General features: G+C 41.3%; 3 protein-coding genes across 3 annotated transcripts; all 3 read left to right on the top strand.

The window, feature by feature from the left end:
- The first annotated feature begins 1,313 nt into the window (after window positions 1–1,313).
- On the top strand, window positions 1,314–6,079 carry pjvk (pejvakin). Its single transcript, XM_032556462.1, has 6 exons — window positions 1,314–2,062; window positions 3,056–3,251; window positions 3,559–3,700; window positions 3,795–3,912; window positions 4,717–4,860; window positions 4,938–6,079. Exons 1-6 carry the CDS (start codon window positions 1,852–1,854, stop codon window positions 5,237–5,239), a joined length of 1,113 nt encoding a protein of 370 aa, XP_032412353.1. The 5' UTR covers window positions 1,314–1,851; the 3' UTR covers window positions 5,240–6,079.
- Window positions 6,080–6,216: 137 nt separating this feature from the next.
- Window positions 6,217–13,422, top strand: pwp2h (PWP2 small subunit processome component). Its single transcript, XM_032557092.1, has 20 exons — window positions 6,217–6,378; window positions 6,678–6,790; window positions 7,166–7,260; window positions 8,087–8,186; window positions 8,270–8,413; window positions 8,489–8,624; window positions 8,704–8,939; window positions 9,294–9,437; window positions 9,520–9,590; window positions 9,665–9,801; window positions 9,892–10,040; window positions 10,123–10,270; window positions 10,351–10,501; window positions 11,378–11,558; window positions 11,647–11,794; window positions 11,872–11,980; window positions 12,446–12,730; window positions 12,807–12,957; window positions 13,039–13,113; window positions 13,192–13,422. Exons 1-20 carry the CDS (start codon window positions 6,361–6,363, stop codon window positions 13,343–13,345), a joined length of 2,745 nt encoding a protein of 914 aa, XP_032412983.1. The 5' UTR covers window positions 6,217–6,360; the 3' UTR covers window positions 13,346–13,422.
- A 555-nt stretch (window positions 13,423–13,977) lies between these two features.
- Window positions 13,978–19,203, top strand: eed (embryonic ectoderm development). Its single transcript, XM_032557084.1, has 12 exons — window positions 13,978–14,129; window positions 14,901–15,053; window positions 15,146–15,238; window positions 15,999–16,064; window positions 16,254–16,379; window positions 16,480–16,561; window positions 17,446–17,537; window positions 17,818–17,951; window positions 18,028–18,133; window positions 18,217–18,375; window positions 18,475–18,548; window positions 18,675–19,203. Exons 1-12 carry the CDS (start codon window positions 14,010–14,012, stop codon window positions 18,799–18,801), a joined length of 1,332 nt encoding a protein of 443 aa, XP_032412975.1. The 5' UTR covers window positions 13,978–14,009; the 3' UTR covers window positions 18,802–19,203.
- The last annotated feature ends 232 nt before the right edge of the window (window positions 19,204–19,435 follow it).

Genomic DNA, 19,435 nt, shown 5'->3' with positions numbered 1-19,435 from the left:
AGAAAGTCCAGAATTTCTCCAGACTCTATAGTTTCCTCCCGACCTACCAACCCGTTTCCTGTCTAGAACACCTGCAGAAACCCAATACTTACACCGAGTACTCTGGTTTCCCGACATATTTCACAAACACAAGGAACGGTTTTCTGATGAGTTGCGAAAGAGGCTATAGCTTTATTATTACCATGGAAACTTCTAATGAAAACCATAAAACAGAAGGCATCCGGTTCCTTTTTTTGATCCCATACAAAAGTTGCCGTTTGGTGTTTGGCGCCTAAATAGTTGACACTGCTGTTGTAATATGCCTATGAACTTGTAGGGATTCATCTTACTGACCTACATCTGTACACTCCATCTTGAGTGGTTTACAGTGTGTTTGCAGCATCCATCTGATGGGTTTTCCAGGTCAAAGCTCTGCCAAGTCTGTACATCAACCAGGCTGTCAGAGATGTTCCAGAGAAACGAAGCAAACCCAGGAGACGTCAACATCACGATTCCTTCGACTATCAATATTGTACTCTTTCTGGGGGGAGTTTGAGCTTCAAAAGAGTGGGGAAACTGCTTCAAGTGTAACATTTGTCTTAATAGTGGAGGTAAAAGTAGCTTGTTTCCTCTACAGAACAAGACAGGAAGTCTTTCAAGCGCTCCGAAGACAGGTTGATTTCTCATTACTGAAAAGGGGGAACCACCGCGGGACCGGAAAACAACATAAGACAAAAGCTCAACCCTTTGCACATCCGTGATGTTTAGATTTGCACTAAACGCAGCATGGAAACTTTCAAATCTGAGGTCATGAGGGCAAACTTCGGTACAACCCGTCTCCCTGATATCCCAGCTATTTTACAGCTTCATCCAATAACTGTACAAGCATCTTCGATGTACAGTATGTCATTTCCCATTTTCTGAAGTCAAAATTCGTCAAATTCTTCAAGCCTAAGCTAAGTTTAGCACAACAAAGCAATAGATAGTGAAGATTCAAACTGTAATTAGTTTTTATGTCTTAAAATATACTTTTTAACGAATTGCAAGATGTATTTTAACCAAAAGGAGAACATTTTGTATACATGGCAAGCTAATTCTGGCCTCAGTTCCTGTGGTAGGACAACGTGAAGACTTTAAACATACAGGGAGTTATTTCTGGACATGAGACTACATGGCAGCATAACCTCAAAAGCAAAGACTGGCCACTAACTGAGAGTTTCAAACAGTGAACTTCAGCTAAGCAACGGTGCCAACTACCCAGAACAAAAAAAAAAAAAAACACAGGATTTTAAGGAATCTTAAGAAAAGTTTGCATGGAGGAAAAGCGTGACGTTTGATGGAAGCGTTTTTCTAGTCTGGATAAGAGTGGAAAAAGAAAGTAAAGTATGGAAATACAATGAATGTAACCTTTCTTCCAAATATCCTGTTCAGTCCCCTCTTATTTATTTTAGTCAGATTATGTTTATTAGTAAACCCTTCTGCTTATTACTTCACTGGAATATTTCAAACACTCAAGTTGTGTTTGTGTCAAAGTCTATAGTTTGAGTTACATTTGATGCTGTATTCTGTTAAACCCTTACTAGAGAAATATGGTGCCTGTCTTAAATGGAAGCCTGTCTTAAAAAAATGTAAAATAAATCAAATAAAACTAATCTGTTTTCTGTAGCTGCAGAGCAAAAGGGATCCAGCAGGGTGATACGTACCTCCTCCCATATTATCTTACACATCACATGCATTAATTATAATTTCACGAGTCTGAAAGAACACACCCGGATTAGCCACCCGTAGTCAGAGAGTGTTGTGGACCAGCTGATAGAACGTACCAGTGCCATTGTTTTTTGTTTGTGTCTGAATGCTTTTGGGATATTTAAAATGTTTGCTGCGGCCACTAAAAACTTTGTGAAGCAGGTCGGGGACACAGGGAGGCTGATCCCCGTTCCGAGCCTAAGCGAGGCCGACCGCTACCAGCCCCTCAGCCTGGTCACCAGGAAGAGGAAGAGGCATTTCTGGAAGAAGAACAAGTACGCCTCGACGCCGTTCTCGCTGAAAGACATCCTTGTTGGGGAAAAAGAGATCACAGCAGGTGAAGTGCACCGTTTGGTCCAGTGTTGGGTTATTTTAAGGGTTGCCATGTGTTTAAAACACACATAATTAATATTGGTCAAATTTCTGTTTTCAAGTTCCTTTAAGACAGAAAAAAATCGAACCTTAATCAACCATGAAACTATTATAAATATTTTCCAAATGTACATTAGTTTGTGCCTTCTCTTTATGGGGACTTTCAATCTGTTAACTTATATATTGTGTTTTGTAAAACATATGGACATTTCTAAAACATATTGAAAACATATGAAGGCATGTTTGAAATGAAAACTGAAGAAAAAAATTTTTTTTTTCTGCAAACGACCACCTAAAAGCCAGCTTAATAGTCATTAGAGTGCATTTAACAAAGAGACCTTAAAGGGGCATTATTGTGTAAAATTTTATATTTTGAGCTTTACATCATGTCATAAGGCTATTCCCTCATCATAAACATACTTGGAGTGTTGCCTTGATTATTTCATGCTGAGAAATCCTTTAATTTTCCATGGCAACCATTCAAGCTGCGCAAAACACCTGATTAGCTCCTTCAAACTAGCCAGCAGCAATTAGCAACTGCAGTGGAACTGCGCGTCTGTTGAGCTCAATATACGAGTTACTCAGAGCAACGCTGCTAAAAAATATTATTAAAGGGTTAATAAGGCCTGAAGGTGAAGTTTCAGAAAGAGTTAGAGTTTTTAAAGAGACAGAGACCCAATTTCATGGAGATAAATATGAAAGTCAATTTTCTTTTAAGTCATATTTTATATGCGCAGCATTTTTATTACAACTGAAGGCAACTTAGTTACTTGATTGTGCTGTAAAATGGCACCATGTGGATGGAGAGAAAGCCTATAACCACATTCGTCAAATCTGGTTTATATGTTGGCTTTATTATTACAGTATGCGTTAATACACAAGATCGTTTGACATAACTCTGTTACTATAAATTCGCAATTTGATGCAATCCCAGTATGTTGTTTTTTGTTGTTTTCAGGAGTATCGTCTTATCAACTCTTAAACTACGAGGACAAATCTGACGTAGCTCTCAGCGGTCGCCTAGGTAACCACATAATTAACGACGTGGGGTTCAACGTCAGCGGGTCAGACTCGGTGGCCGTCAAAGCCTCTTTCGGCATTGTGACCAAACACGAACTGGAGGTCCCCACTTTACTCCGTGAACTCAACTCTAGGTACCTTAGAGAAAAACAAAAATATATTTCAAAACCTCTTTTCTCTTTATAATTTCTTCCTTATCTGCTTAAAGGAGATTTCATTTTCTGAATATGAAATTTTGGTTTGATGGGTTTTTTTCCTGATATTCATAGAAACTTCATGTCTGACCTTGTATCTCCTTTTGGTGACTGGAATTTGAGAAGAGGGTTTCCCTGTAAACATGAATTAATTATGCTATTTTACACTGGCTCTCACAAAGGGGGTTACATTTAGGAGTAGAACACTTGCCAGAAAAGTAGGTCTCACATGTTCCTTTCTTTCCAGGAAGGTTGACCTGGATCACTGCCTGGTTCGTCAGTCAAGGGAGAGTGGACGGACTGTTCTATGTGTGGTTGTAGAGAGCATCCGGACAACACGTCAGTGCTCTCTAACCGTCCACGCTGGCATGAGAGGGACTACCATGAGGGTAATCATTTTTAATATATGAAATTTCATTGAAACACTATATATTTCAATATTTTTTTTAAGCAGAGATAACTCGGCGTTCTATTCTTCTGCAGTTTCAGATTGACGACGGCAGAAACCCCAAAGGTCGAGATAAAGCCATCGTCATTCCGGCTCACACCACCATCGCCTTCAGTATCTGCGAGCTGTTCGTCCGTCTGGACGGTCGGCTTGGTAGGAGTACACCTTGTGTCATGTCTCCTCTCGAAACAAAAAAAATGCACCACATTAACACGACTTGTGAAATTTACCATTCATTTGAATTCTACTTTCAACATGAAAGAGACAATTAATTTATGATTAAAACTTGAAGGTGCTTGGGATTGGCAACTTCATGTTCTGCATGTTTTGTCTTGAATTAAAGGCATTTGATCAGGATTTTATTCAAAATATGAGTGGGGCTTCAACAGTGAAATAAAAATATTTAAGTATTTCTCACATTGACGATTAGAGTCCTTCATTTTCCCAACTGATATGTGTTTGTGGACCTCATAATGAATTTATTCAAGACAGATAGTTATTAACTGGGTCTGTTGTCTGTGGACAATCCCACTCAGGATCCATTTTCAATGGTCAGTTCCAATCAGGGCTTGTTCTTCAGCCCATTTTGCTATTGAATATGTAAAATCTGTTTGAATAAGAATTTTGTAAATTCTTTTGAAGGATATTAAGTGGCACAACACATATAAAATCCACCTATTTTACCAAATTTGTTGCATCAAACATCTTGGTGTTCGATGAGGCACCACCCTATTGGATAATTCCATCTTGGGACAATTTCAATTAAATATTCTACCCTTAAAGGGCTCATGAGCAAGTTTGAATATTGTGTAATATCCATAAGAAACGGTATGTATATGCACTAAATTATCTCCAAACTGGAAATGAGAGTTTGCTCTGGAAGTGCATTAGTGCAAGTCTTGAAAACTGTAGTGACAGTTAAATTAAAAAGTTAATTATTATCGCCTTCCTTTCCAGATATTTGTGTTGCTCCAGAGTCTCAGGGGGGCTTTGAGAAGGAACAAATCAGGGAGCAATTGGGCGGCTTCATTGGGCATTTCTCAATGGGACGCCTACGCCGTTTCCTGTCTGGAATTATCTATGGGAACCCCTTCCGAGCAGGTACGATTACATGGTTTATCCACATGAATTTTTGCAACACTTTCAATTTTTGTCTCACAATCAACTCCTGTTCGAAGACGACAGGACATTCGAAGAGCTCACCCAGTCCGACACCTACGTGGATGACATGGTGACTGACTACTACGAGAAAGCTGCCAGCATGACGGACGTATCTACGGCCTACCTGAGGGAAAGCTCTCACACACGGGTCAATCTTTTGAAACACAACATCCCAAAGGGACCATGCGCACTGTGCGGTATGGGAAGTCAACGGCGGGAAACGGTCTACGGGTGTCTGGAATGCTCCACTGGGGGCCAGAAGTATGTCCGACTGCATGTGGTGCCCTGTTTCGATCTCTGGCACAAAACCCTAAGGTGAAAAGGGAAAACTATTGAACTGTGACCAACATCTTTGACACATGTTGCCATTGCCTCAGAAAAAACCAACTATCCCCTTGTGACTTGGCCGATGTATCATTTTCAGTTTATCTTTGGCAATATCCCATTTCCACACGTGTGGCGCCCGTGTATTGTGGCTGCCACCAGATTAAATATTCAGCAAGTGGTGGTGTAAAGGCTAGCAAGGAAACAATGAGAGACCGATTGGGTTCAGTTCCAACTGTGACGTTGGTTTTAGGTTTTTGTTCTCTGTCTCACCAAGCTTTAACTTTATAGTTTATTATTTCACATATTCTTGTGAAATAATTGCAATGAATCTTTGATATGCTCAAGAATACTTTAAACTTAAGGTTTGGATGTTAACCAAACCCACATCAAGCTGTAAATCTGTTTTCTCTCCAAAAACATTGTTTTGCTGCTGTGAATTTTATGAATGTGAACTTGTGAAATTTACGCACTCACCTCTTGTGACGCTATAAGAGAACATCGTGGCGCTTGTTGGGAGCCTTGTGCTTTCTGTTGCTATATGTAATTGTGTTTGGTTTTTGTCCTGTTGGAAGGTAAAGGTTTGCCTTGGTTTCAAGTCTTTGCAGCTCCTAAAATCTTCCCATCAACTCCGACCAGCTTTACTGTCCCCGCTGAAGAAGAGCATCCCGATGCGGCCGCCGTTGTATTTCTAATGATTCTCTTTCATTAAATATTTGTTTTTGTATTGAGATGAAATTACACACTGGTTGACTGTTTTGATAATTTAGCTGACTTCTGAAGGGGGTTACTCTTATTTAGTCTCTATCAGAGCAAACGGATGTGAATACAAAAACCTGCCACCCTTTTTACAATTTTTTAAAATATAAAAATACATTAAAAACCATGTGTTATTTTCTGTTTAGTGTATTTGTCGCCGTGCCTCTCTGTCGACAGTGGAGGGCGCTGTTGGATTTTAGCTCCGTCCGAACCGGATGTGTCGTGTGTCAACAAAGAGGACCCACGTGTAGAGGAAGGAGAAGCATGTGTCGTGATATGTTAATAATAAAATTAAAGGGGGTGAATAATACATTTAAGTGAAGATAAATGCATGAGATTTGAGGATTATTCATTAAGATGAAGTTCGCCTACAGGGTAAGTACCTCGCGCTGGTCTGTGACGTCGTTTGAGATTTTTTAAGAACGTGGCAACAAAACCGCATTAAAACAAAGTCACATTTAAGACAATTTGTTCAAAATTTGTGCGTTTAATGTATGTTGGGTAGACTATATATATATATAATATTGTTTGGTCGATTTTATAAATAAAAACAAACTAAAACGTGTCTTGTTTTGAGAAAAGACTATATCTAGATACGTTGACAGGTTATGTTTTTCTACTGAAGTTGTACCAGACCGCTCGTCTCTGCACACTCTCACGTCTCCTCTCTGTAGTTTTCCAACTTGCTTGGAGCAGTCTATCGTCAGGGGAATTTAAGTTTCTCCAAAGACGGGAACGCTGTGATCAGTCCCGTTGGAAACAGAGTCTCAGTCTTCGACCTGAAAAAGTAAGTCTCGGAGGAATAATCCAACAGGGATGGGCGCAACAATTCACATTTCATACAATATGTACAGTATGTTGTAGTCTCCATATTTACCATCTGACCTCTGTGTGTTTTAAAATCCACTGTGAACGTTCATATTTATACTGGTCAAAACACACTGATGTTAATGCCGATTCCTTGAAAATGTCACTGAACTGACTGAAAATTTGACATTTGAACTGGGAAAACTGGAACTTTGGCTTTAAAACTATTAAGGAAGCTGTTATTATTAGCTCACAATTTTGACAATATATGCTGTTCATTTGGAACTAAAAAACCTGATGTATTTCTGTAAGATATTAATATGTATATGTCTTTTTAAAATGTTTTGTTTTTCAGTAATACATCCGAGACGTTACCAATTTCAACAACCAAAAATATAACATGTGTGGGTGTGTCTCCTGATGGCAGTTTGGCCGTAGTGGTCGATGAAGGTAAAGGCTTTTATTGGTCTTGATTTGTGTGATCGTTTTAGTAACAGAAGTACTTTTAACAAACAGAAGTAACCAGTGGAAACATTTCTGGTTTTTGGAGTTGGTGGAAAGTCATTTTTAAATGTTTTCACTTTGTGATATGAATCCAGTTGCAATTGGGGAAAGAAACAATCAAAAAGTAACGATGTAAGAAAATGTGGTCAGAATGTACTCCAGCTACAGAGGTAGCTCTGGATAACCTCTGTAGTCTAAATAGACTGTAGAATAGCCAGTCTATTTATAGTAGGATTATCAATTGAAGTCACGCTGCATCCACACCTATTGTACCGCGTATGTCACCAGCAGAAAGAAAGCAAGAATTCGTAATTAATGATTTTGTAGTTATTATTAAACTATTATTAAACAATAAAATTCCCTTTTTTTTAAATAAAAATGTACAGTTTTAGGTTAACCGTATTCTGGCGCCCTTGCTCACCAAGCACCCCATCTCTCTGGCATTTTTTTCCTCATCATTTATGTACTCACCTACATGTAACAACTTTGGTTAATTGAGATGTATCTCATTCACAAATATTTGGTAGCATAACTTTTCTCTTCACGCTGTGATGAGAGAAGTTATGCTAGCTGACAACATGCTAACTGATGTTAAAATGGGAGATCGTCCCATTCTACTGTTATAGCCTTTAGGAACCACCAGCTCCTTTGCATCTTTTTAGCTAAACGTTGAAAGAGTTGGGGGAAAAAAGATGGGCCGTACACCTTGCATTTTAACAACAATGGGTTCGCTTTCTGGATCTGCTGTAAGTTTTTGTTTGACGTCAAACAGACGGGGCTGCGCTGCTGGTCAGTCTCATCACACGAGCTGTCCTTCATCACTTCCACTTCCACAAGCCTGTCAGCAGCATCCGCTTCTCACCTGACGGCAGGTTAGGATCTTTTCACATCTAATCAGATGATTCTTTCCTAACCTTCACAGTATTTTAAAAGTTAATCTGCTCTGGCTTCTCAGAAAGTTTGTCGTGACAAAGGAGAACGTGGCGCTGCTCTACCACGCCCCTGGGAAGCAGCGAGAGTTTAACGCCTTTGTTTTGGACAAGAGCTACTACGGCCCGTATGACGAAACCACGTGCATCGACTGGACCGACGACTCCAAGTGAGTGCGAGAGTGTGGGAGAGAGAGAAAGATAACTTTGTGAACAGAAGTGATGGTTGGGACGTTTTCCTTCAGGTGCTTCGTGGTGGGAAGCAAAGACATGTCCACATGGGTGTTCGGAGCGGAGCGCTGGGCTAACCTCATCTACTACTCCCTGGGTGGACACAAGGACATCATCGTGGGTTGTTTCTTCGAGAAGGACAGCTTGGATGTACGTTTCCTTCCTTTTTTTAAAAAAGTTTGCCAACACAGATTTCTGGTAACACGTCCGCGATTTGTGTTTTGCTCAGCTTTACACGGTGAGCCAGGATGGGGCGCTGTGCGTCTGGGAGAGTGACACTCAGCTGGACGGCCTCGTTCTGAAAAAAAGCTCCGCCAACCCCGGACCCCGGAGACAAGAGGGGGACGAGGAGGAAGAGGACGAGGACAGGGTGGAGGGAGAGGAAGCGGAAGTGATTCGGGGGAAAACTGAACCCCCGAAAGACAAGAAAGAGGTCAAAAATGTTCGATACAAACACAGGAGCAAGTAAGTCCTCTTTTTTGTCAAATAGATATTTGGTTTCTGTTGTTGAAGACAGACCATGTTACACCATTAGAATGTAGAGATGCACCAATCTGATATTAATATCTATCGATACCAATATTGTTTGTCTGTATCGGTATCGGACGATGCTAAACCTCAGATATCGGTGTCAGTATCGGAAGTGAAAAAAGTGTATCGGTTCAGCCCCATCATTATGATTTACATTACATTTTATTCCATTAAAATGTGTGAACCGTGTATACTAAAACAGAAGGTATATCTAAATAGACCTGACGTAACAATTCCTTCAATTCCTTTTTCTTCAGAAACTGACCACTTTTCTTTTTGCATTTTCAGACACTTCTTCAACAAGGAGGGAGAGTTCAACAACCTGACCGCCGCTGCCTACCATAAACCCACCCACATCCTGGTGACGGGGTTTGCATCTGGGATATTTCACCTGCACGAACTCCCGGAGTTTAACCTGATACACTCGCTAAGGTGGTTACTGTGATTGTATGGCACCTTAATAGGAATAGGAAACACTTTGAGATTTTCTTGCTGATTTCTGTCCCTCTTGCAGCATTTCAGACCAAAGAATCGCCTCGGTGGCTGTAAACAGCTCCGGAGACTGGATTGCTTTCGGATGTTCTCGTCAGTTAAACTTCCTGTTTCTATGTAAGTAGTTTTTATGGCTGCGAAGGTGTAAAACATAACCATGGTTTCAGGGATGGGTCAGCTGCTGGTGTGGGAGTGGCAGAGCGAATCCTACGTCTTCAAGCAGCAGGGTCACTTCAACAACATGGCCTCGCTGGCTTACTCTCCAGACGGGCAGTACGTCGTGACAGGAGGGGATGATGGGAAAGTGAGTCCGGAGGAAGTCTAGAGTGCAAATTTGTCCGCTAAAAATCTCAGTCAAACTTGCTAATTGGACGTTCATGGGTTACTTCTTCAGGTTAAAGTGTGGAACACCAACAGCGGGCTCTGCTTCGTCACCTTCACCGAGCACACCAGCAGCGTCACCAACGTCACCTTCACCTCCAGCGGCTTCGTCATCGTCAGCGCTTCTCTGGACGGCACCGTCCGGGCGTACGACCTGCACAGGTGGGCTCCTCGCTCTGGGGCTCCGCTTGGGGGATGCAAACGAGAAAAAGGACTCGAGGACGGCGGGCTTTGTGTTTTACAGGTACCGAAACTTCAGGACGTTCACGTCTCCTCGGCCCGCGCAGTTCTCATCGCTGGCCGTAGATGTCAGTGGAGAGCTGGTGAGCGCAGGAGCTCAGGATTCCTTTGAGATCTTTCTCTGGTCCATGCAGACAGGCAGACTGCTGGAGGTAGGGACAAGTCTGTTTCACTTCTCTTGTAGTGTTTCCAGACTGGTTGAAGGTGAGATTCCCTGTCTTTGGATGACCAGGTCCTCGGAGGACACGAGGGTCCAGTTAGCTCCCTGTGTTTTAGTCCTGTTCAGTCCATCCTGGCCAGCGCGTCCTGGGACCGAACCATCCGCCTGTGGGACATGTTGGACAGCTGGCAGGTCAAAGAAACACTCCTCCTCACATCCGACGGTACGTTCACAGAAAATGGAGAAATCTGGGAAGGGCACCCGGTTGAAAACAATGAAAAAAATGTATTGGAGATAAATTAGAATGATAGAACATTTATAACCTTATTATAGAAGTAGAAAGTAGAAGGTTTTAAATAAAACATAGAGAATCATCAAATGTTGAGGGAAAAATGACGGAATATCATGTTACAGACAAAATGCTTGTTATTCTTCCCTTATGTTTTCCAAAAATGGAAAACATACTGGAATTACTCCCAACAGATTTAAGGAGTTTATTTTATAATCAATCACATTTCTATGTTACGTTCTAGAATTGCCGAACATCGAGGAAAAATTAGAAAATCACGCAATGTCAAGGAATTTGTGGGATAAGTCTGTGTTTAATTAAAAATTATAATATCCTGTTTTGAAATTGGTTTTGCAGTTTGAAAACGGAAATGATGTAATCACCCTGTTTTTAGGAGAAATTGTAGAATTATGTAGCATTAAGGAAACCAAAGGAGTCATTTTATTTGGCCAAATTACCATACATGCAGAAATTATGTTTGTGTAGAAGGAAATCTTGAGGGAAGAACATTTGAATATGTTTTAGATGGAATCTTCAGCTATTCAAAAACTGCTATGAGAGAAAAAAAGATGCAACTTTCAAGCTAAATGATTCTGCGATCACCCAAAGTTGAGGGGAAAAAAAATGGAATCAGGCGATTCTACAGATTGTAACCACATAAAATAGGGGTAAAGATGAAGTAGTCAGTTTTTTTTTTCTTTTCCTCTAAATTGTTTTTACTTTTCTGTCTTAAACCACATGCTGATGTGAATTGTTGATTTTCCTTAGGTGATGTAACCTGGCTGTGTTTTTGTGGCCTTTTCTCGTCAGGTCTGTGTGTGACGTATCGCCCTGACGGTCAGGAATTGGCCGTGGCCACTCTGAATGGAGAAATCTCTTTCTGGAACCCCCAAACCGCCGCGCAGACCGGATCCATAACCGGGCGCCACGATCTGGAGACGGGCCGCAAGGAGACGGATAAAATCACAGCCAAGCAGTCTGCCAAAGGAAAGTGAGTTAAAATGTCAAATAAAACTAGCTGCATGTCTGTTTATGTAGGGTTTGTTTGGGTGTTTTAACTCTGGTTGCTTGTGGTTCAGGTCTTTCACGGCGCTGTGTTACTCTGCCGACGGGGAATCTATTCTGGCAGGAGGCCACTCAAAGTTTGTCTGCATCTACAATGTCAAGGAGCAGATGCTCTTGAAGAAGTTTGAGATCTCCTGCAACCTGTCCTTTGATGCCATGGAGGTAAAACGAAGCATTCATTCACTGCTGCACAGAGCGGAGGCCTTATGCATGAATGCGACTGTTCGCTTCACCTCCAGGAGTTCCTGGACAGACGGAAGATGACGGAGTTCGGCAGCCTGGCTCTGGTGGACGAAGGTGCCGGAGACGGAGACGGGGTCGACATTAGCCTGCCCGGAGTCCGGAGAGGTACCGGTCCAGTCCAAACATTCAGGATTTTTGTATTTGTACACCTAGATGTTGTCTAGACTGTCTACTGAAAATGAATCTTTTTCAACTAGTATGCATTTCATCCATCCTCCCTCCCTGAAAACCTGAACCCTGTAACAAAGTACCTGAAAACCTGAGCTTTTGAACAACTCCTCCCTGAAAATCTGAATTCTGCAACAAACTCTGTGAAAACTTGAGGTTTGGAACAAATTCTGTGAGACCCAGAGCTCTGGAACAAATTCCATGAATACATGAACTCTGGAACGAACTGTCTGCTCCTATAAGTCAGGACTGAAAACATTTCTGCGGCTGCAACATAAAGGTGTATCAGGTCATTTTATCACACCTATGTGTTTTTAAATGACCCATTTTGATATCTTTCCGTTTCTGTTTACCCTGATTTTAACTTTTGAATGAGTGGGTGAATTTTGTGTGCTCTGAAAGGCGACATGAGTTCCCGTCACTTCAAGCCGGAGATTCGAGTCAGCTCTCTGCGGTTTTCTCCAACCGGACGCAGCTGGGCGGCCACCACCACCGAGGGCCTCCTGGTCTACTCCCTGGACGGATCCCTGGTCTTTGACCCGTACGACCTCGACCTGGACGTGACGCCGGCCAGCATTCGCAAGCAGCTCCGACTCCAGGATTGGGCGTCGGCCATCGTCCTGGCGTTCAGGCTCAACGAAAACGCGCTCAAGCAGGAAGTGCTGGAAGCGGTGCCGCACGAGCAGAGTAGGTGTGAAGCTGACGTTTGTCGGGTTCACGGCCTGGAGATGTTTTTGAATCGGATTGCGCGTTTGTGTTCCAGTCCCGGTGGTTTGTGGATCTCTACCCGACGTTTACGTGGAGAAGCTGCTGGGCTTTGTGGCTACCTGCTTGGAGAAATCGAGCCACCTGCAGTTCTACATGACCTGGGCCCAGAACATGCTCATGCTGCACGGCCAGAAACTTAAGAACAGGTAACAAGAGATTCCACGACTCATTCCACTCATTCTCACACTTTCCACCGGTGATAACGCTGGGATTTCAACGGTTTTCAGGTCTGCATCCATCCTCCCAACACTGCAGTCACTGCAGAAGAGCATCCAGAGACACTCTGACAGTCTGTCCAAGCTGTAAGTCTCCGGATTTTTCTCGTATTTCCGTTCCTACTGAAATCAAATCGAATTGTTCAAGGTATTTTCTCCTCACAGGTGCGACTTCAACATGTACAACATCCGCTACGCTGCAGCGCTCTCAAAGCAGAAGGGCAGAAAGAGGCCTATGAAGGAAGAAGAGGAGCCTGATGAAATGACGTCTGAGGAGATGAGCGAGGCTTCTTTAGAGGAGTCAGACATGATGCTGTAGTAATATTGACATTTCATGTTAAAAGATGATTTTTCTAACAAATAAATAAATAAAATAAAATAAATTGTCTGATTGTCTCTGTGGCTTTTGATCTTTTTTTTATCCAGTTGGATTAATTTTTAACCCAGGTTCTGATATTAATTCACAAAATGTATTTACTACTATGAAGGAGAATTATTGCCAAGCTAAGGAAATAAAAATGATAAAATTACAAGAATAAAGTAACAAAATTATGAGAATAAAGTCGTTTGAAAATAAAGTAGAAATGATACAAGAATAAAATCGTAGTATTACTAGCCATTTATTCTCGTAATATGACTTTATTCTCATAACTATTCTCGTATTATTACGACTTTATTCTCGTAATATTACAACAGTAATAGACTTTATTCTCCTAAAATGTTTTTCTTCTCATTACAACCTTATTCTCTTAGTATGACTTTACTGTTATTGTATTTTTTTTTCTTTTCTTATTGTGGCCTTAATGCTCCGTCGTAAACAACAGAATTCAAGCTGACTGTTTTTTTAATTTCTTAAACAATGTACGAGTCGGTGAAAAATTAAGCAAACCACGGGACTGTGTTTCCCACTCCTTGCCGACTGGTGGCGGCAGAGCCACCGACACTAAAACAGGTAGGAAACGAAGAAGAAGCGTGAAGCTGTAATGAGAGAAAACAAGAGCATGACTGAGTCCCCATCTCAAGCGGGAAAAGAAATGCCGGCGAAAAAACAGAAACTGAGCAGTGATGAGAACAGTAACCCTGACATGTCAGGAGACGAGAACGTAAGCGCTGAAATCATATATGTTCGTATATATGAATGTACTCAGTTATAAAGGTTGTTTTTGGCGGGTTGGCTCCGTACTAGCAGGCGACCGGAAAGCTAAAGATGTTAGCTTGGAGCATCTTTGTCCACTTGCAGCTGAACTGGTCGTGTTTTGCACAACACAGGCAGCTGAGCGTGCAGAGTCAGCTTCGTTAGAACATTAATAGGGTTCCCACACAGTCGGTAACAGTATAGGGTTTGATTTTAGTGTTTACAAGGACTGGATGCGTAGGGGGAAAAATGTAGCAGCTCCTTTCTGCGTGCTGTTACTCAGTCATGATGGAGTAATTCGCTCTTCAAGTTGGTGCATTTACAAAGTCTGCTCGGTGGTGCTTTGGTGTGTATTTCTTCTCTTTTGTGGTATTTTTTCCTTATTTCTTTTTTCTGTTTGCTCCCTTTTATCCTTCCTTATTTACTTCCATCCTTCTTTGATTTCTTTTCCTTCCCTCTGTTTCATCCCTCTTACAGCTGCCCTCTCCATCTCTTTTAATTTCATTTTTCCAATCCTTCATCTTCCCATCTTATTCCTGTTTGCTTCTATCTGTTCCTCCTTCTGTTTTTTCCAGGTTTTATGTAAAAAAAAAAAAAAGACTTCAATAGAAGTATCTGGCACACATTCATGGTAAACTTATGTATTTAATGGTGTACAAAAGAAAACAACTAAGAAATTTGATAACATGGATCTGGAGAAGCATATAAAATTAAACAGATAATGTCTCCCCCCCCCCAGGACGACGCGGTCAGCGTTGAAAGCGGGACCAACACGGAGCGTCCAGACACTCCCACTAACACAGCCAACGCTCCGGGCAGGAAGAGCTGGGGGAAGGGCAAGTGGAAGTCCAAGAAGTGTAGATATTCTTTCAAATGCGTCAACAGTCTGCGGGTGAGAAGCTCCACCGCATCTTAAGCTTGTTCGTAGTTTGTGTCGAACACGGCAGCGGGGCGTCACGTTGGTCCGTTTGCTTTTTCCCTCAGGAGGACCACGGCCAGCCGCTGTTTGGAGTCCAGTTTAACTGGCACAGTAAGGAGGGAGATCCTCTGGTGTTCGCCACAGTTGGCAGTAACAGGGTACGTCTTCACTTGGCAAGGAAAACAAACCGCTTTCCTCTGTTTTGTTGTGGGAAATGTTACGTCATCATCCATCCTCTCATCATGTATCCATCATCTAGTCGTGCTTCCGTCCATCATTCCGTCGTCATTAATTCATCCGTTCGTCCTAGTGACGGTGAGATGAAGCTTCGTGACGCACTGAAGCTTTAAATCCAGTTGCTCTACTGCGACACCAAGTGGACAATACATGTAAAACAGGCAGGAATGATTAGGATGTGATGTGTGAAGCTTTCAATTGAATAAAAGAATGCTGTTTGGGATAAATGACAAACATACATTCTGAATGCAGACATAATATTGCCTTAATCTGTCTTTATGGATCAAAAGGAAAAGTGGGAACTAATAGGACAGATGGCTGTAATGTGAATGGTGTTACTTTGTTACCATGATTGTTACAAAGTAAACCAAAAGATGTGTTCCACTATATGTAAATATCTGTTTTCAACTTTATCTGTGAATCCATCCATCACTGCACACATGTATGCATCGATCCAAATGTGCTCCCACTGATTCAAATTGGAGTCTTGATTTTTTTCAGAAATATTCATAAATTTCTATTGAACATCTGTATGAGTGCTTTTAAAAAAATGAGCTAAATGTCTCTGTCCAAACTTTAATCACATTCTTTTATGACAAAAACCTAAGATTTGCCTCCCTAAATCTCCTCTATGAGTTTATTTGCCCCTACTTGAACTATTTCTATCATTTCCTCCACCAGGTCACTCTGTATGAATGTCACTCTCAGGGGGAAATCAGACTTCTGCAGTCCTATGTTGATGCGGACGTATCCTTCGGACCAATGAATACTGACTTAAACATTTGTACGTTTGTTTCTAAACCTGTGGCGACCTCAGTGCGTCTTCTGCTTATTGGTGCCCCAAAAACAGTTTAATCAGCCCTGATCACATGCTGGAGAGCTGAAGAGAGCAGGTAGAAATGTCTTTGCTTTTCTTTGACGGGACAAAAAAAAAAGGCAGACGAGAACTTCTACACGTGCGCCTGGACCTACGACACAAACACGAGTCATCCCCTGTTGGCCGTGGCTGGGTCTCGCGGCATCATCCGGGTAATCAACCACATATCGATGCAGTGCATCAAGGTACGGTCTTTTTCTACGTCCTGTAATCCTGCTGAAATTGAGGAAGGGTGAAGCTTCATCACGTTGAGGTGAACTTTGTCACGTTTCTGTCCGTATCCAGCATTACGTAGGTCATGGGAACGCCATCAATGAGCTCAAGTTTCATCCAAGAGATCCAAATCTCCTCCTGTCTGTCAGTAAAGGTAAGCTAAGCCATTTGAGCTCTGGCTTGCTTCCAGAAAACTTTAAAAACGACCCAGATGAGTCGGAAGCATTTATATGTTGTTTGATAGCTTTTCATAAATGACATTTGCAGGTTAACACCGAGGGACAGCCGAGTTTTTATAAGCATGTGACTGTCAGGCGCTCCTGTAAATCTCATAAAGCAGCTGAGCTGACAGTAATTCATACAAACAGCAGTAAAGTTTAATTTTTAATCATCGTTGTAGTTTAGTTTTAAGGTAGAAAATGGAAGCAGTATGCTCCTACACGATGGCTCTTCTTTAACAATGTTAGTGTTTTGGATCATTTTGTGGTTATGAAGTGAAGCTTCGAGTTTTGCAAACTTGGTTCCCCATTTAGAGGAAACTATCTATCATGACTATTGCTCTGATCTACAGTACAGACCAAAAGTTTGGACACACCTTTTAATTCAATTAGTTTCCTTTATTTTCATGACTATTGACATTGTAGATTCACACTGAAGGCAACAAAACTATGAATAACACATGTGGAAATATGCACTAAACAAACAAGTGTAAAACAACTGAAAATACCCATTATATTCTAGTTTCTTCAAAGTAGCAACCTTTTGCTGTGATTACTGCTTTGCACACACTCTGCATTTTCTTGATGAGCTTCAAGAGGTAGTCACCTGAAATGGTTTTCACTTCAGAGGTCAACCTGCCCTGTCAGGTTAATAAGTGGGATTTCTTGCCTTATAAATAGTCATGAAAATAAAGAAAACCCATTGAATTAGAAAGGTGTGTCCAAACTTTTGGTCTGTACTGTATGTAGAAATTGAAAAAATAGCAAAAAGTATTTTTTCCCTTTTTAAGTAGATGGGTAATGTTGTCTTTTTCAATAGATCACGCCCTCCGTCTGTGGAACATACAGACGGACACATTAGTTGCCATATTTGGAGGCGTGGAGGGCCACCGAGACGAAGTCCTGAGTGCTGTAAGTAAACCAGCAATCACTAGAATGTTATTGTTACATCTAAAAAAAAAAAAATACATATGTCGTATGATGAAAAAACATGCTAAAACTAGCATGTTGGATATGCTAGTCCCACATAAACTTAGCATATTTTATGTAAGCTCGCTCACAAATGAATGATGGCATTTGTAAGCTATCTAACAAATGTCAGCTTAGGATTTGTAAGCTAGCGTTACAAATGCTAGCATTACAAATGCCATCATTCACACAATAATTCAAATAAATCTGCGTCCTCTGGTAGGATTTTGACCTGCTGGGTGAAAAGATCATGTCATGTGGGATGGATCACTCACTGAAGCTCTGGAGAATCAACTCGGAGCGGATGCAAAAAGCCATCCGTGGCTCGTATGAGTACAACCCCACAAAGACGAACCGGTAAAGCGTCAGCTTGATCAATTGTCGTTTCAAAATGTTAACCTATGAGATTTGTTGACACAGATCTTCTCTTCAGCCCTTTCGTGTCGCAGAAAATTCACTTTCCAGACTTTTCAACACGAGACATCCACAGAAACTACGTGGACTGTGTGAGGTGGCTTGGAGATTTGATTCTCTCTAAGGCAGGAGAGGTTTTATACAGAGGATAAAGGTTTTGGTTTTTATTAAAGGCCATAGGTGGTTGAGAATATTTTCCTCTCTGCAGTCTTGTGAAAACGCCATTGTGTGTTGGAAGCCGGGAAAGATGGAGGACGACATCGACCATATTAAGCCAAACGAATCCAACGTCACAATTCTGGGACGTTTCGATTACAGCCAGTGTGACATTTGGTACATGCGCTTCTCTATGGACTTTTGGCAGAAGGTCTCAACCTTTATTCTTAAGTTACCTTGTCATGTTTAGCAGAGTTTGAGGGTGATGGAGGAGAAAAGTAATGATGGCTGTTGTGACTGTGATCTCCAGATGCTTGCTTTGGGAAACCAGGTGGGAAAACTTTATGTTTGGGACCTGGAAGTGGAAGATCCACACAAAGCAAAGTAAGTGAGAGAGAATTTGAATTCTGATTGTAACCCCGTTACGTTCTAAACTTTAGTAATTGGTATAAATCAGAGGATTTTTATGACGTTTTAAGAGAAAGTTGATTGGCCTCGTTTCCACTTCAGGTGCACCACACTGACGCTTCCCAAATGCACCTCGGCTATCCGGCAAACCAGCTTCAGCCGCGACAGCAGCATCCTGATCGCCGTGTGCGACGACGCCTCCATCTGGCGCTGGGACCGTCAGCGCTGAGCCGTCATGGCAACACACAAAAACCCATCTGATGTTTCACAGAAACACTGCAAAAAAAAAAACTCCAAACAAAATATGTTCATTCCCAACAGGACGTTTTATTTTAATCAGTTAAGATTTGGGCTTATACAATTAAAAGAAAAAAGTTAATTTAATTTCCTTAGTGTGCCTTTATGTCATTGTTTGCATCCTCTTTTAGTGAAATAAAACACCAGCGTTTCAGGAGGATCTGCACCGACTATTCCACATAAACTCACTAAACCAGTGTCTCTGTGCTGTCATGTATCTATTTTAATGTGATTTAAAGCTGGTCGTCTTCAAACAAAGTTTTTTTTTTTGTTTTTAAATGTTTTGTCTTTGAAATCTCACTTGATTTCAGTCAGTAAAATGGTTTTAAATATCTGAAGTGTCAGGTTTTTTGGGGGGGGGGGGGGGGATGATTTATTAAGTTTAGAATATTAAAAGAAATATCAACACCTTTGTGTTCATAAAATGTTCAAATGGTTTACTTTTTAAAAATAATTTGAATTTGTTTTTTCATTAATATATCGAGTAAGGTAAAATTGGATAATAGATGTAATTTACTGTCTTTGAGTTGTTTTTTTTTTGCATAACCTTGGATATATTTAAAGTT

The sequence above is a fragment of the Xiphophorus hellerii genome, chromosome 24 (genome assembly GCF_003331165.1).
Source record: "Xiphophorus hellerii strain 12219 chromosome 24, Xiphophorus_hellerii-4.1, whole genome shotgun sequence".
NCBI classification, from domain to species: Eukaryota; Metazoa; Chordata; class Actinopteri; order Cyprinodontiformes; family Poeciliidae; genus Xiphophorus; species Xiphophorus hellerii.
Note: the sequence above shows the minus strand (reverse complement) of the source record. Positions and strands in the feature narration are given on the sequence as shown.